The 15,462-nt window shown below is 47.2% G+C and overlaps 1 protein-coding gene across 4 annotated transcripts in view; it reads right to left on the minus strand.

Annotated features, from left to right (window-relative positions):
* Positions 1-1,365: 1,365 nt before the first annotated feature.
* The window catches only part of si:ch211-207j7.2, a 30,279-nt gene continuing 16,182 nt past the window's right edge, over positions 1,366-15,462 (minus strand). For all 4 annotated transcript variants that reach the window (XM_039772550.1, XM_039772551.1, XM_039772548.1 and 1 more), the window contains exons 3-4: positions 4,493-4,569; positions 1,366-1,880 (exon numbers count right to left, since the gene is read on the minus strand). In XM_039772550.1, the coding sequence (XP_039628484.1) occupies positions 1,791-1,880; positions 4,493-4,569 (167 nt within the window). In that variant the 3' untranslated portion in view covers positions 1,366-1,790. The remainder of the gene's footprint in view (positions 1,881-4,492; positions 4,570-15,462) is intronic.

Genomic DNA, 15,462 nt, shown 5'->3' on the forward strand with positions numbered 1-15,462 from the left:
CCTTTTCCTGAGACTCCACCCCTTAGGTCTTCTTTCCCTTTTTTAGTGTTTAGTCCCACCCATCTTTGAAATTCTGCCCCTCCAGCTTTCTGTTTGTCTGCTGTGTGTCAAGAACATGTTTCACAACGTCCTCATTATTTGCACCCTGTATAGATATTTATTATTGATTGCTCTTGTTATTTTTGTTTTGTTTGCTGTTTTTCTATGGACAGATTTTAAAAGCTGCTTGCACTGGCACTGCCACATTGTTTGACGGGGGACTGCAATTCCCCTATAAAAAGACACTGACACACCCAGTAGTTTACATTTGGGATTTATGAAGACGAGTGCTAGACAGTGAAGGGACATGAAACAGGCTTAGGAGTGTGACCTCTGCTATCATTTTGATTTAGAGTTTTGGTTTCATTTTGGCACTGGGGGTCTGTAATTAAAATTTAAAATGAGCTTAGATGCCACTTTCTCTTTTCTTTACCCCTTTAGAAAACCGGGATCACTTAAACAAATCTTCTTGTCCATTTGGATGTTTCTGTCCACCATGTCTACATCTGTGACACCCATCGATTTCTTTTTATCTCCTTTTTGGTGCTTGGCCCCTCCTTGATCTTAAGCTCCTCTCCAATCCTTCCCTTTACCTACTTTTTGGGTTTGGCCCCTCCAGCATCATGAGCTCCACCCCCAGACCCTGCTTTCACTTTTTGTTGTGATTGGCCCCTCCTTCATCTTAAGCCACACCCCATCCTTACTCTGATATCAATTTCTCTTTTCCCCTCTCTTGCCTAAGGCTCCACCCCCAGACACTCCCATCTCCTGTTAGTGACCCTGGTCCCTTGCATTTCTGTCTGCTGCCATGCCAGACCGATTACAAAGTTGACTCGATGCCAGGGGGCGGAGGATTTAGGTGCCCTAGTGCTGGGTGTCTTTCTGCCTCTTCAACAGTCGCCATTCCCGATTCCTCTCCTGGCAATTTTTCTGGATTTTGATGTTCGCTCATTTTATTTTCTAGTTTATCGTTTTTCTCTCTAGCATTTTCAATACTCTTGCTTGCCTGCCTTGTTTTCTGAACTCCTGCCAGTTTGCCATTTATAAATTTCAAAACAGTTCTTTTTTATTCATGGTTTGTCCAGGTCTGCGGATCAGCACAGGTTCTTACTGTCCCATTTATGCTTTGCCTGGCAGAGGGTGGATCTGGGAGTGGCAGCACCTGCCAATACACATCACCCCCAGGGGCCTCTAGGGGGCACACTAATTCCTATAATATGTTGCAGTTGTGATTGAAGGGCATCACCCTTCTGTTTCCAGATTTTTCAAAACCTCCAGTATGGAGTCAACAGATAGGATAATAATAAACAACAGAATTCCGAGAGGGGTGGTGTGAAAATTCATTTGTTCTTCTCAGGTCAACCATGTCTTATTCTAAGAAATAAATCAACAAAATATAATCAGTGAGAATGATTGTTACTAGTAAATGCGATCGATCATCACCATCTCCATCAGATTGTGAGAAACTTGTTCTGTTGGGCATTAAGTCAAGGGTTGGGGGTTGGCTCCGGGGGTCTGCTTGGTGCATCTTAAAAATCAGAAGAACCCTGTGCCCCAAAAACTGGGGGTAGGAACAGCCTGTAAGGGTCCCGAGGTTTTGTCTCTTTGGTCAGTCAGTGTGTTGTTAATGGGTGTTGCTCCAGTTCATTTGATCCCGAGGTGGAGACAAAATGGCCACCAGCTCCTGTGTCGAGTAGAATTCCAGAGTAAAATCCAGGATGTTTTAATAAAGAGTCCATCTGGCTCTGCGCTTACTCTTCCTGGTGTCCGTTCACCATGCCGGTCTCCCAGCGCTGCAGCAAGGGGGTCTTCTGCCGGGGGGGCTTTGGACTTCTGTTCATCTAAATAAAGACAAGAACATCGATCATTCTGCCGTACTGCTGGCTGAAAGGTAAAACAGAATCATCTGTCCTTCCGTTCGTCATCTGTATCCACATCATAAAGCAAGTCCCATCATAACAGGGACCACCACTCCCATCAGGCTCTGGTCTGACAGAAGGAGACCTTCATCATTGGGGTTCACCAGAAGCAGGACGGCCCCATAGAGGGTTACACCTGCATGGACTGGTGGGATTACAGAAGAGGTCCAGAAGTGAATTGTGACCGCGTCACACGTCCAACAGAGTCGGGTCTGAGAAACCTCTTGGTTGTGAGTTTCACATTTCATGTTTGCAAAATCTCATGACAAATTAATTTTAGCCTGAGTTTCACAAAACCAAACCCTTATTACTATAGCTACAGTATGGTGGCAAGATCAAAACTGCCCAAAATATTTTTGAGTGAACCATCAGACTATGAAAGACGACCTTTACATTATGGTATTTGCATTCTCTTCATACTTTCACAGTTATGTTGGACAACTATGACATGTGCCAAGGTGACCCTGGTGACCCCAGCGCCCACTAGCTCACTCATTAATAGTTGGATTTTCTGCCACTCACTCTTCAGACCTTACCACTCCACAGCCATCCCTGGTGAGGTGACTTCACTCGTCTCTACAAGTATTTAAATGAGAACTTCACCTGCTGGTTTACAGATGTAAGTCACACCGGAGGTGACGGCATCTCAATCGATTTGCACATTTTCATTTCTTTTTGTCACCAGGATGAAACTTACTTGATGACACCCCTCCCTGTTGCATGTCCTCATTTGGAGCTGCTGGTTTCAGAGTCAGTTGGCCCCTCCTAGTGGTATCCTTAGGTGGGCTTCAGCCCCTTAACTATGAAAACCTCCATCCTGTCCCATGATCTAAGGTATACAGCCCCATGGTCTTTAAGGGACCCCATCACCATCCCATCCCATGATCTCATGGGACCACCCATTGATTAATGACAACACAGAGAGCTCGCAGACACTCCTCCTGTCCTGCCCAGCCTGCTGCCACTCAAACATGTAGTCCCACCCATGTAAGTCTCAGACACTCTTCTTGCCCTGCCTACTTTGCTATCACTCAAACATGTAGCCCCACCCAGGCGACTCCCAGACACTCCTCCTGCCTTGCCTAGCTTGCTGCCACTCAAACATTGTGGCCCCATTGTCACAGGTGGCTGGGAGTGGCACTCAGCAGGGACGCCCCAGAGGACCGGAGGAGGGCTTACGCCTCCCCCAGACCACTTGGGGGTGACTGCCCTGGTGGCTTTGGGGACCATGGGAACTGAGCTTGGAAGCTCAAGCCTATAGGGGCCCATGGTCACCGCCAGGGGGCGCCCCAATGCCTTTGCAGCCCTGGCTCTCAGCATTTCCACCACACCCAGAAGTGCTGGGGGAAGAAGACCAGGGACACCCAGAGTGCTTCCGGGTGCGCAGCCGGTACTTCCATCACACTGAGGAGTGCCAGTGGAAGCTAATTGGGAGGCACCTGGAGCATGTCCGGGTGGGGATAAAAGGGGCGCCTCCCTCCATTCAATGGCTGGAGTCGGGAGAGGAGAAGGACAGAGCTCGGGAGGAGAGGAGTGGAGGCAGTCAGGAGAAGAGAGGCATAGTGAAGATGCCTGGACTTTGGGGGAGTTTTGGGGGAGCTTTGGGGGTTGTGCGTGCAGTTGTGTAAATAGTGATTGTTGTAAATAAACGTGTGGTGGTGCTTTCAACATGTCTACCTGTTGTGTCCGGGCTGTACTCCACACCACCCAGGCGACTCCCAGACACTCCTCCTGCACTGCCCAGCCTGCTGCCACTCAAACATTGTGGCCCCACCCAGGCGACGCCCAGACACTGCTCTTGCCCCGCCCACAAGGGCTGCTCTCTGTTTTCTGTTACTACATGCTCTCTCAAACTCAGTAATAGGCAGATAGCAATTAATAAAGTCATGTGACATGACACCCCTGGCTCTTTCTGGTTTTTTTTTTACCAAAAAATGCCCAAATTATTTATTTCTCTTTTCTAAAATGAACTTATATTTATGTGGCTGCCTTTGTGTAGCTCCAATGAGGGGTGCACTTTAGTTCTGAAGGCCCTCCTAGCCTTGCAGGGGTGGTGGGGACATTCCCTGCACCAGTGGATGGAGGACAATTTTATAATCAGCTTATCAGAGAGATATGGGCCTCCTCCCTTAAAGTACCCCTTTCACATTTTTTTACCAGCATATACCTGGTCCACCTGATCAAAAAGAAGTCCTTCGTAAACCTGATGTTTGCCCAAACCCTCTTTCAGGATTTAAGAACATGAGAACATAACAAAGACACTTCACCACAACAGGCCATTCATCCTGTCATGGAACGGAGACATGAAGCGAGCAACGGTCAACGACTTGTCTGTATCAACAAGAATCTTCTGAGGTGGAGTTCTGTCTGCTTAAGCCTTTCATGTCTGGCACAATCCTTTAAATTAATAACATTTTTCCAGCCCTGGTACTCCCAGCAGCCCAACATGAATGTCTGCCTTAAAACCCTATTGCACTCGCCCCATCCACTCCTCTGTGAAGAGCCCTGTAAGCGCCTTGGTGGCCACAACTCACCTCAGCTTGGTCACCCTCGGCTGCGGTGCTCTGGGGAGGCGGCCAGGTCACGTCCAGCTTGCCTGAGGAGAGCCGCTCTGCAAAGATAAACACAAAGGGTCTGTCAGGGCCAAGACGGGAAGCGAAGATAAACGCAGGGAAGGCAACCCTGCAATTGACTCCGTCCCTGCGACCGCGAAGGAGACGTTTAATTGCACCCGGGGGCGCAGCAATTGAACGTCTAGCCTCTGTGTCACCCTCCGTCTCATCATCCTGCCAATCTCTTCATTGTGTCTGTCAGGCTGACCCAGCGCGGTCCACGTTGAACATTGTGACATCACAGCAGAGGGGGGGGGAAGCAAACTGGGACAAAGTGGAGGAGAGTCCGGTTACTGCAGTCGAGGGGTCTGCTGTAGTTAAACCCCCTACTTAAGAAACATAATCTCGACCCCTCGGCTCTTGAAAATTTTAGCCCTATTTCTAACCTGCCTTTCTTAAGTAAAGTTCTGGAGAAGGCAGCCATTATGCAGTTAAATGACCACCTCAATAAACCTGCTATTCTTGATAAATTCCAGTCAGTTTTAGAACAAATCACAGCACAGAAACTGCACTCGTTAAAGTAGTGAATGATCTGCGGGTAAATGCAGACAGAGGCCATTTATCTGTTCTCATCCTCTTAGATCTGAGTGCTGCATTTGACACCATTGATCACAACATTCTTAGAAATCGCCTTAGTCAATGGGTGGGCCACTCTGGCAGGGTCTTAAATTGGTTTGAATCCTACCTGACAGGGAGAAAATTCTTTGTTAGTTGTGGGAATTACAACTCAAAGACACATGATATCCGATATGGTGGTCCACAAGGCCCTATCCTGGTCCGCTGCTCTTCTCAATCTACATGCCTCCGTTAGGTCAGATTATCTCAGGGCACAACGTGAGCCACCACAGCTATGCTGATGACACACAGCTGTACTTATCTATAGCGCCTGATGACCCCGACTCTCTTGATTCACTAACACAATGTCTGACTGGTATCTCAGAATGGATGAATAGTAATTTTCTCAAGTTAAATAAAGAGAAAACTGAAATGTTAGTGATTGGCAATAATGGATACAATGAGGCTGTTAGAAATAAACTGGATACATTAGGATTAAAAGTCAAGACGGAGGTAAAAAGCTTAGGGGTGATTGTTGACTGTAATCTGAATTTTAAATCGCATATTCATCAGATCACTAGGACAGCATTTTTTCACTTAAGAAACATAGCAAGTTAGACCTCTTACAGTGGTGTGAAAAACTATTTGCCCCCTTCCTGATTTTCATTTCACACAAAATGTTTCTGATCATCAAACACATTTAACCATTAGTCAAATATAACACAAGTAAACACAAAATGCAGTTTTTAAATGATGGTTTTTATTATTTAGGGAGAAAAAAAATCCAAACCTACATGGCCCTGTGTGGAAAAGTAATTGCCCCCGAACCTAATAACTGGTTGGGCCACCCTTAGCAGCAATAACTGCAATCAAGCATTTGCGATAACTTGCAATGAGTCTTTTAAAGCGCTCTGGAGGAATTTTGGCCCACTCATCTTTGCAGAATTGTTGTAATTCAGCTTTATTTGAGGGTTTTCTAGCATGAACCACCTTGCAAAAGAATAAGAAATCAGGAAGGGGGCAAATAGTTTTTCACACCACTGTATATCACTGAAAGACACTGAGAAATGAGTTCACGCGTTTGTTTTCAGTCGACTAGATTACTGTAACGCACTCCTCTCAGGACCACCCAAAAAAGACAGAAATCGACTGCAACGAGTGCAGAATGCAGCTGCTAGAATCCTAACTAGGAAAAGAAAATCCGAGCACATCTCTCCAGTTTTGATGTCACTACACTGGTCACCTGTGTCATTCAGGATTGACTTTAAAATACTGCTTATGGTTTATAAAGCCTTAAATAATCTGCTCCATCTTATATATCAGAATGTCTGACACCTTATATTCCAAATCGTAACCTCAGATCCTCAAATGAGTGTCTCCTTAGAATTCCAAGAACAAAACTTAAAAGAAGTGGTGAGGCGGGCAGGCGGCCTTCTGCTGCTATGCACCTCAAATCTGGAATAGCCTGCCAACAGGAATTCACCAGGCTGATACAGTAGAGCAGTTTAAAACACGGCTGAGAACACATTACTGTAACATGGCCTTCTCATAACTTCACTTTAACTTAATCCTGATACTCTGTATGTTCAATTCATCATAATAACTACTCATGGTGGCTCTAAAATCCGTACTGACCCCGACTCTCTCTTCTGTTTCTTTTTCCGGTCTCTTTGTGGTGGTGACCTGCGCCACCTCCACCTACTCAAAGCTTCATGATGCTCCAACAATGATGGACGGATTAAAAGGAAGAAGTCTACGTGACCATCATCACCATCAAGTGACTCCGTGAGAACCCTAAATCCAAAGAGGACTGTTTCATTTATGTGAGGTAGAATGCCCAGAGGGGACTGGGTGGTCTCGTGGTCTGGAATCCCTGCAGATTTTTTTTTTTTTTCTCCAGCATTTGGAGTTTTTTTTTGTTTTTTCTGTCCCCACTGGCCATCAGACCTTACTCTTATTCTATGTTAATTAATGTTGACTTATTTTCTTTTCTTACTGTGTCTTTTATTTTTTAATTCTTCATTATGAAAAGCACTTTGAGCTACCGTTTGTATGAAGATGTGCTCTAGAAATAAATGTTGTTGTTGTTGTTGGGAGCCAATAGAGCTGAAGCTGCGCCAGGCATGAGGCTCTCTGAGAGAAGATAGTGGCTCGAGTAAAGAAGCTCACCCGTTCAGGCCAAATGAGCTTCACTTATCTGTGAGATTCTAGCGCCACACCTGTGTGGTTTGCTGAACCCCATTGACTGGGAGCTCTGGGATGGGACCCCCTTTACCGAGCCAATCAACCAGAGTCCAGGTGAAGGTTCAGTACATCCCGCTCATCCCCACAGATTTACTGCTGATTCTGCGTGATAGACTGGCACCCTCCTCTGCCGCCCTGTGCCCCGTGCAACTGTCATACAATGTGGTCTGAGAAATGTATGAGGTGGGTACAGCTGGCACAACACCACCTCCACAAACGTGTACTTCAATCGGCTGCAGAGAAGAGTAAACTCAAAACAAACCCAACACTTTGGATGAGAGCAGCAAGTCTATAAACTAGAAAATCCAACATGCAAATCCAAAGAAAAAGACAAACGACATCCAAGGAGGGCAACGAGAAACACGAGCAGGAGAACTAGCGCCTCAGTGTGGCCGATACAGACGGTACAGTCGGAGCTGGTCCAAGGAAAGTGTCCCTCAAATTCAAAGTGTGGCTCAGGATACGAGACGTCTGCTTGAGGGTATCAACTCAAAAGCTGGGACCTAAATTCGTGTGACAAAGTAAGTGCACCCCATGGAAATGGCAAACTTTTTCAACATTACTGAACAAGCACACCTTAGATCTTCTATGCAAACAGTGACTACAGATGAACAAACGATGTGACGTATTCACTCTCATAATCTAAGGTCAGCTCATGATGAAACTCCTCAGGATCCCCCCTGGCAGACACGTGGTACAGTCCCACCCCCTGGTTAATGACCCTCTATCTGTGGCAGCCAAGTGTTATGTGGCCTGGTCCAGCCACTCGGGTCCTTAACAATGAGCCGGATCACCCTCGGGTAATCACACCACATGGCTGTATTGCCATAACTGACGGTCCCTCACAATGCAGGTATTGTGCCTCATGAGCAACACAAAATCAAACCAGTGGTACCCAAGGACCCTCTAAAGTGACACAGCACTGATGAAGTCCAGTCTTCATCTCAGGTCACTGGATAGCGTCCATGTCTCACACACAGGAAGCACCACTGCTCTAAAGACTGATTTCGGGAGCACCATGCACCCCTTTCCAGCGACCTCATGACCCCCCCCATGCCCTTCCAATCCGTCTACTGACTTCATAGGAAGAGCCACCAGAGACATGAATGTCACTGCTGAGGTAAGTAAACCTCTCGACGAGATCGACACTCTCTCTGTAGACAGACACACTGATGATGGCCGTCATTAAAGAGGTCATTAAAGGCCTGGCTCTCGGTGTTTATCAGGACCCTCGCAAGCCCAGACACTCAGACCCCAGAGACTCAGTCTCTCGATAGCCCCCATCAGAACCTTCATCAAAGATCACAGCATCATCAGCAAAAAGTCAAGATCAGTGACTCTCTCTTCACCAACAGATGCCCCCCAGCTGCTGGACGAAACGACCTTGCCCACCACCCAGTCCACGCCAGCATTGAAGAGAATAGGATCAGAACACACCGCTGACAGACCCCAGAATCAACTGAGAAAAACACAGAGGTCCTGCCTCCCCTCTGCACAGCTCTCACAGTACCAGTGCACCGGCCGGCCATGATATCCAGCAACCTTGAGGGGATTCCATGAAGTCTCAGAATGTCCTGCAGGGCGGCTCGATCAACCGAGTGGAACACTTTAAGAAAAACAACAACAACGGCTGCAAAGAAACTCTGCCGATATTCACGTTTGCGCTCCATGAGGACCCTCAGTGCCAGGATGTGGTCGATGGTCGACTTCTTAGGTGTTAAACACGACTGCTCCAGTCGCTGGCAGGTGAGCATTTAAATCATCAGGGATCCTATTGAGGATCACAATCTAAAATAAACAGAAATGCAGATCTGAAACATTGAAAAAGTAAGTCCACCTTTCTTACGTTTCTCATGGGATTTGTAAAAGCTGTGGTCATTTTTATGATGCACCATCTGTTGGAATGAAAAATGCATTGCACTTTATTTCTACATGCATTACAAATGTTACTGCTGGATACGCTGAGTTGCAGCTTGTTTGCTTGGATTTCAACCCAAGGTACCACAGCTAGTAAAACAAACAAAAAAAAAACAAAAAACCGAATATCTCCGCATATACTGTTATATATTTTCCACGTTGTTACTTCGAGAAAATCATTTTCAAAGTAGCCACCTCATAACAGGAGCAGCCAGGGTCAGCAACTGGACAACAGGAATCCTAAAATGGCAATCCATAAGCACAATAAAATGATTTTCACAACTTTTAATGCCTCTTAATATCCAAAATTAGCTTCTTAATTGAATTTCGCACCCTCGAAACTCCAGCCGTGGTGTGAAATACGCGTCAAAAATAAATTAACAAAAAGCCTGGCAGACATTACTAATGAACACTTCATAACATGTACACGAATAAAGAGTGAAAAAAGAATTAAAGTCGGGGTCATGACATTTAGGGGCACATTTACGGGGTTGTACAGTTAGATAGCTGAATAAGGGGGTCTTTCAGATGGAGATGAATGACACATGGGGTCCCCCACTATGAGGGTCAGGACCTCTTATGTGATAATGGAGAAGGTAGCTAGAGGCGATGCCAGTGGTGCCCACCCTTCACCCTTTCTTGCCAGAGCTGGAGTGAGACCAAGTGGGACTCATCAACAACACCCAGCAGCCATCGAGCTCTCCAGGCTCTGTGACTCCTGGCACTCCGTGTCACCCTGCTGCTAATCCGGTAATCCTTGTCAGCGACTTTGCACGCTTATGGCCAGCCGATGCTGTTTGCTGTCATTTTTCTTTCTTTCCTTCTTTCTTTAATGGAAATCTGCTGACATGGCCGAGTAGCCCTCCTGAGAGAAGGGCAGCCTTGCAGAGCCTGTGAGACGACAGCTTCCAGTAGTGCCCACTGTGCCCTGGCATCGCGTGTAGCCTCACTGAGCAGAGTGACTATTCAAGCACACCTAATCGGCTAAGTGACCGTGTCCTGACTGACCCTGCAAATCTGCAAAGCACCTTCTGTGTCGGCGTATCTTGGAGTTGCCCGCAGAGGATGGCGTTTGTTTACAGTGCCATTTGCTCAGACTCACGGTTTGGTGCTTCATAATGCTCAGCAGTAAGTTGGCGTTGCTGAAAGGCACTATATACTGTTGAGGAGGGGGGCTGTCATGAGTGCATTTCAAATGTCACTTGGCTCACATGTCAATTACAATTTGGGCCCGTCAGTCTTTTGTGAGCGCCCCCTACAGGATGAGTGATTTTCTGCACCACGTAAGACACTGAAGTAGCTTAGCTGTTAAAATAAACACAAACTGGGAACCATAAAGCCTGATGGGCTCCACCGTGCTCTTTCCTCTAAGTGTGGTCAGTCATTTGGTGGGCATGCCCACCCTGCAACCCTCACACATACACAATGACCCATTTCAAATTCCTGGAGCAGAAACAAAACAAACAGTAAAAAGGGTTAAAGTCTTTAACATGAGATGCCAAGCCAATTAGCCAGTTTATTAATGCCACGCCATCTCTTGGGCTAAGCGGTCATCACTGAGCCTGGCACAGAGGAGACATGGTGAAAGAGGGTCTAGGAGGTGCCATTCCCTGGCCATTTTGAGACTGGGTGGAGGTCTCTAGTCCATCGTGCCAGGGTACACTGAGCCGCTGCTCCTTATTGGTAGCGTGCCACCCTCCATTTCTGGTATGTCTTCCTTGTGACTTTTATTTCTAGCAGAGAATCTTATTGGTGATTCCGTTGGATTTGATGGCTTCCTTTAAGTCTGGGATTCCTTCTGAAAGATTCTTAATTCTTCACACTAACAACCTGCTTAATCATCTGTGATGGGCAGCTGCTATGGGCAGCTGACATCCCTTCTGGGATGGGTACTCTGTCGTTACCTGGCTGGTCAGCCAGGATGAAGAAAGAACAGAGCAGTTCCTGTCTGTTAAGGGAGTTGGCAGAAGATGCCAACAATACAAAAAGTGTGTTGGCACCCCAGCTGGAATGAAGTAAGGATCTTTACCCAGTACTGTACAATGGAAGGACAGGGGGAGGCAGCTGGACAACTGGCAGCATCCCTGGGCTTTGGTACCGAGGCAGGGCATGCTGGGAACTGTAGTGCCACCCTATTGGGTTCAGTGGGTGCCGACTGGGGGTGCTGCAGAGATCCCTGCTTTTGCAGGGCTTCTACCTGACCTGGAAGTACTTCCTGTGGGCAAAGCCCTCCCTCACCCAGGTGAGTTGGGGTCAGGTGGAAGAAAGTAAAATTTCACCTGGCAGGAGTGGAGGAGGAGGAGGAGGAGGAGGAGGATGAAGAGAAAGAGAACAGGAGAAGAACTGAGATTGTGTGGCTCTTGGGATTATTAAATCAAAAGAAGCCTTTGTTAAGGTCATTTATTATAGCAATTGAACCCGGGACTTGTGTCACTGTGCTTTTGTCTGGGGTTTGGGGTCCTGCCTGGTCCCCTACTGGTCATGCTACCTGACTTAAACTGCCCAGGTTATAATACCTTCGTGGGGACGACATTATTACTCTTGGAAACAACAGAACAAGTCTCAATTCAACTGGAGCAATTCTGACATGTGGGGGGCTTGCTTTGCAGTTTTATTTCATCTTGGGGGTGGGGGTTACTGATTCAGTAGCTGGGGTCTTCCTTGTGGATCCTGGGGTCATTTAGGAGTGTTTGGGTTACATTAACTTTCATTCGTAAGCTCGTGGTGGCGTTTCGAGTGTTTGCAAAGGCATCTGGGGTGATCTTGGTGAATGAAATCGTCAATAAAAGCCTCTGTGTGTCTGGGGGTCCGTCTGTCCGTCTGATCGCCTGTCTGTCTGTTTCTCTGTTCGCCTGTCCATCCGTCCGTTCATCTGTCTGTCTCTCTCTGTCTGCCTGTCCATCTGTCTGTCCGTCCGTCTGTCTGTCTGTCTGTGTGTCTGGAGGTCCGTCTGTCTGTCTGATCGTCTGTCTGTCTGTCTCTCTGTCTGCCTGTCCATCTGTCTGTCTGTCTGTCTGGCTGTCTGTTTTTCTGTTTGTTTCCTTGCCAAATTGGAAATGATGGGTACTTTGACTAGTCGTCAATTTCAATAAAGCCATAATGCCCTCTGTCTGTCTGTCTGTCCATCCATCTGTCTATCATATGAATACGTCGTTTGATTTAATTTAATCAGTTTTGCCTCATTTCAATCCTTAGATTGCATTGTCGCTGTCTGTTTTTCTGTTTGCTTCCTCGCCAAATGGGAAACGCCAGATACCTGGACTCGTCGTCTATTTAAATAAAGCCGTAATGCCCTCTGTCTGTCGTTTGAACCTTTCAGCTTCATTTGATGTTACATTTCATCGTCTCCGTTTGTTTGCTCGTCTGCCTGTTTGTCTCTTTCCAAATTATGCAAAAAAAAACAGCTGAACCGATTTTCACGGAATTCCGCAGGTGGGTTGCCGTTGGCCCAACTTAAAACTCTGGCTCTGTGTCATATCGGGGAAGGTGGGGGGGGGACCCGAAAAACTGCCAAAAGACCGGGACTACAATTCCCATCATGCTGCTGGGGCTGATGGGAGGACTTTGTCATCAGCAGGCACAAACGTTTCTACCGAAGGATCAGCTGATGTGGATAACAATGTCGATGTCTCGCATGATTCGAGTTTTTGCCATTCTCTCTCATCGTGGGCTGCATTTCGCCATGTGGACTTTTCCAAAATGTCCGTTTCACCCGTCTATTCATACCCGGGCCATTCCAGGTACTTCGGCTAGAAGTCTGTCCGTCTTTTGAATTTTCCGCCTTTGTTTGATGTGATTTATCAATTTGTTTTAACACTGAAGACGTCCTGTTGACCCTCTGATCGCATCGTCTCTCTTTCTTTGTCTGTTTGTTTATCACTTGTGCAAAACCGGCTGAAGTGATTTTTACAAAGTTTTGTACGTGAGTCACCGTTTCTTCAACGTAAGTTATATGCCATGATGTCGTATCTTGCAAACCAAAAATGACCGCCAATGTGGGGACTACAATTCCCATCAGGCAGCGGGAGGGCACTGGGGCTGATGGGAGGAGGTCATCATCAGCAGACCAAAGACTGCAGGTGCAAATCCGAATGAGAACGTCGGCGTTTCGCCGGATTACGTCTCTGGTCTCGTTCTGGGTCGTGTTCAGCCATGTTGAATTTCCAAATACTGGGCCGGTCGCACCATCCTCTGCCTGCCTTTTGAGCCTTTGGGTTTCTGTGATGTTGTTCATCCATTTTGCACACTCAGGACTTCGTTTCAACCCTCTGATCGTATCGTCTCTGTTGGTCTTTGCCAATCATAAAACGGTAGAACCAATTTTTGCAAAATTTTGCAAAGCAGGTTGCCGTGAGTCCAAATGAAGATATAAAGTTACCCGCTGATTCAGAAATGTCATCGTAGGGGGGGATTGGAATGAGGGGGTCAACCTACAAACGAAACACCTGAGTCGACCTTCATGAAGTTTCACATTTTATGGTAATAAAGCTAAGGTGCTTTGAAATTCAAATCCAAAAAAATTAATCGGGAAAGGTGGCTGTAATTGGGGGGTCAAAAACACATCGCTCTAAGGCGGCCATGTTAATGCTGATTCAAATCTCGACTTTACGGCCTTTCAAAATGCTCCATCGAGGAACGGCGTCGTAATACGAATGGTGGGACGGTGCAAAGCCAACACTGCCGAAACGTTTCCCCCCCAACGGTAACGAATTTGATGTAGTGGGCCCACGATGGGAATGACGGAGGAACAACCCAACATCGCACCCAGAAATGGCTCTGGCTACTTTCATGAACTTTTGGATTCCTATTCTTGTCAAGATTTCCGCTTCATGGAGTTCCGAGAATTTCCCCTGAGGGGTCATAAAGGTGGGCGAACACCCAAAACAGCACACATTACGCCAAAACAGGCGAGTGGACGTCCATGAAATGTTTGCCCGTTTCCCAGATAAGCCAGAGAGCTGAGGGAGTTTTACCAACGCAAAGGAGGGGACAACACAAGAGGTGGCACTTCAAGAAGCCATCCAGTTTATAAAGGTGGGATGAAACGACATTTCGTGAAACCCCCCGGGAAGACAAAGACGCCGCCGTCGGGGTTCATTCCAGCAATGGCGGAATCCAATCAGACTGAAGAAGAACAAACCGTCACCTCATGAGAGCTGAGACACTGAAAACGAGGGAGTGCAGATGACAGAGGGGACGGCCCGCCATGACAGAAGGGTCCTCGTTTAGAAAACACACAAACGGCGGGTACCTCGGCTAGGCGGAGATCCGCGTTTTCCCATATTTTTTCTATCTGGGTTGTCGAGAGGTTTAGTACGAGAAGGAGAGGAGGGTCTGCTCGGATGTTTAATTCATGCTGTTGTTGGTATCTGGGGGTCTTCATAATGCTATATGGGGTCTCTCTCAATGTTATGTTTCTGTCTTAGTCCTGATTTGCCAGCTCTTGTGCCAACACTTTCAGTAGCGAGACACCTGCAGGTTTCAATTTGACCTTCTTTTCCTCCTCCTCCTCTTCCTCCCCCCAGTGCCAGGTGAAATGAAGGCATCTTTGTGTGGCACCCGGCCAAATGAAAGTGAAAAAAAAAATGAAGTGCAAGAGAGGGATGTCGTCAGCGGCAACCGAGGGGCCGCGCCTTCTTCAAATAAACAGACAGGTGCCCGCTGCAGAGCCGGGCTCTTTGCAAGCTGTCTGTGCTGGCAGGTCCTCCGCAATCCAGCGCTGAGAATCAGAAAAAGAAATCAAGCGGAAAAGGGCACAATGGCTCACCTTTCAGGAAAAGCGCTCCATAGTCACGCAACAAAAGGCAGCAACGCTACGCTGGGTCTGCCCGCTCCCGTGGGTCTGAGCCGCCGTCGCCTATGATTATCAAATCATATCGAGTGGCAGGCTGGCACGACGATCTGCTGCCGAAGCTCTTAAGGATCTGAGCAGATCCAATAGGTAAAGTGGGGTATGCGGCATTGAACTTAACAGCCTAGGTGCCCAGCATGGTGCCTGCTGCTCATGCTTCTATTCAACTGACACAATAACAATGAAGTGAAAAGAGAGCCAGCACCAACCAGCCCCACAGTGGGTGACACCCTGGTCAAATCATATCAGGTGGCATGCTGCTGAAGCTCTTAAGGACCTGACCTGATCCAGTATGGTAGGCAGAGTAAACTTAACAGCCTAGATG

The sequence above is a fragment of the Polypterus senegalus genome, chromosome 12 (assembly GCF_016835505.1).
Source record: "Polypterus senegalus isolate Bchr_013 chromosome 12, ASM1683550v1, whole genome shotgun sequence".
Taxonomy (NCBI): domain Eukaryota; kingdom Metazoa; phylum Chordata; class Cladistia; order Polypteriformes; family Polypteridae; genus Polypterus; species Polypterus senegalus.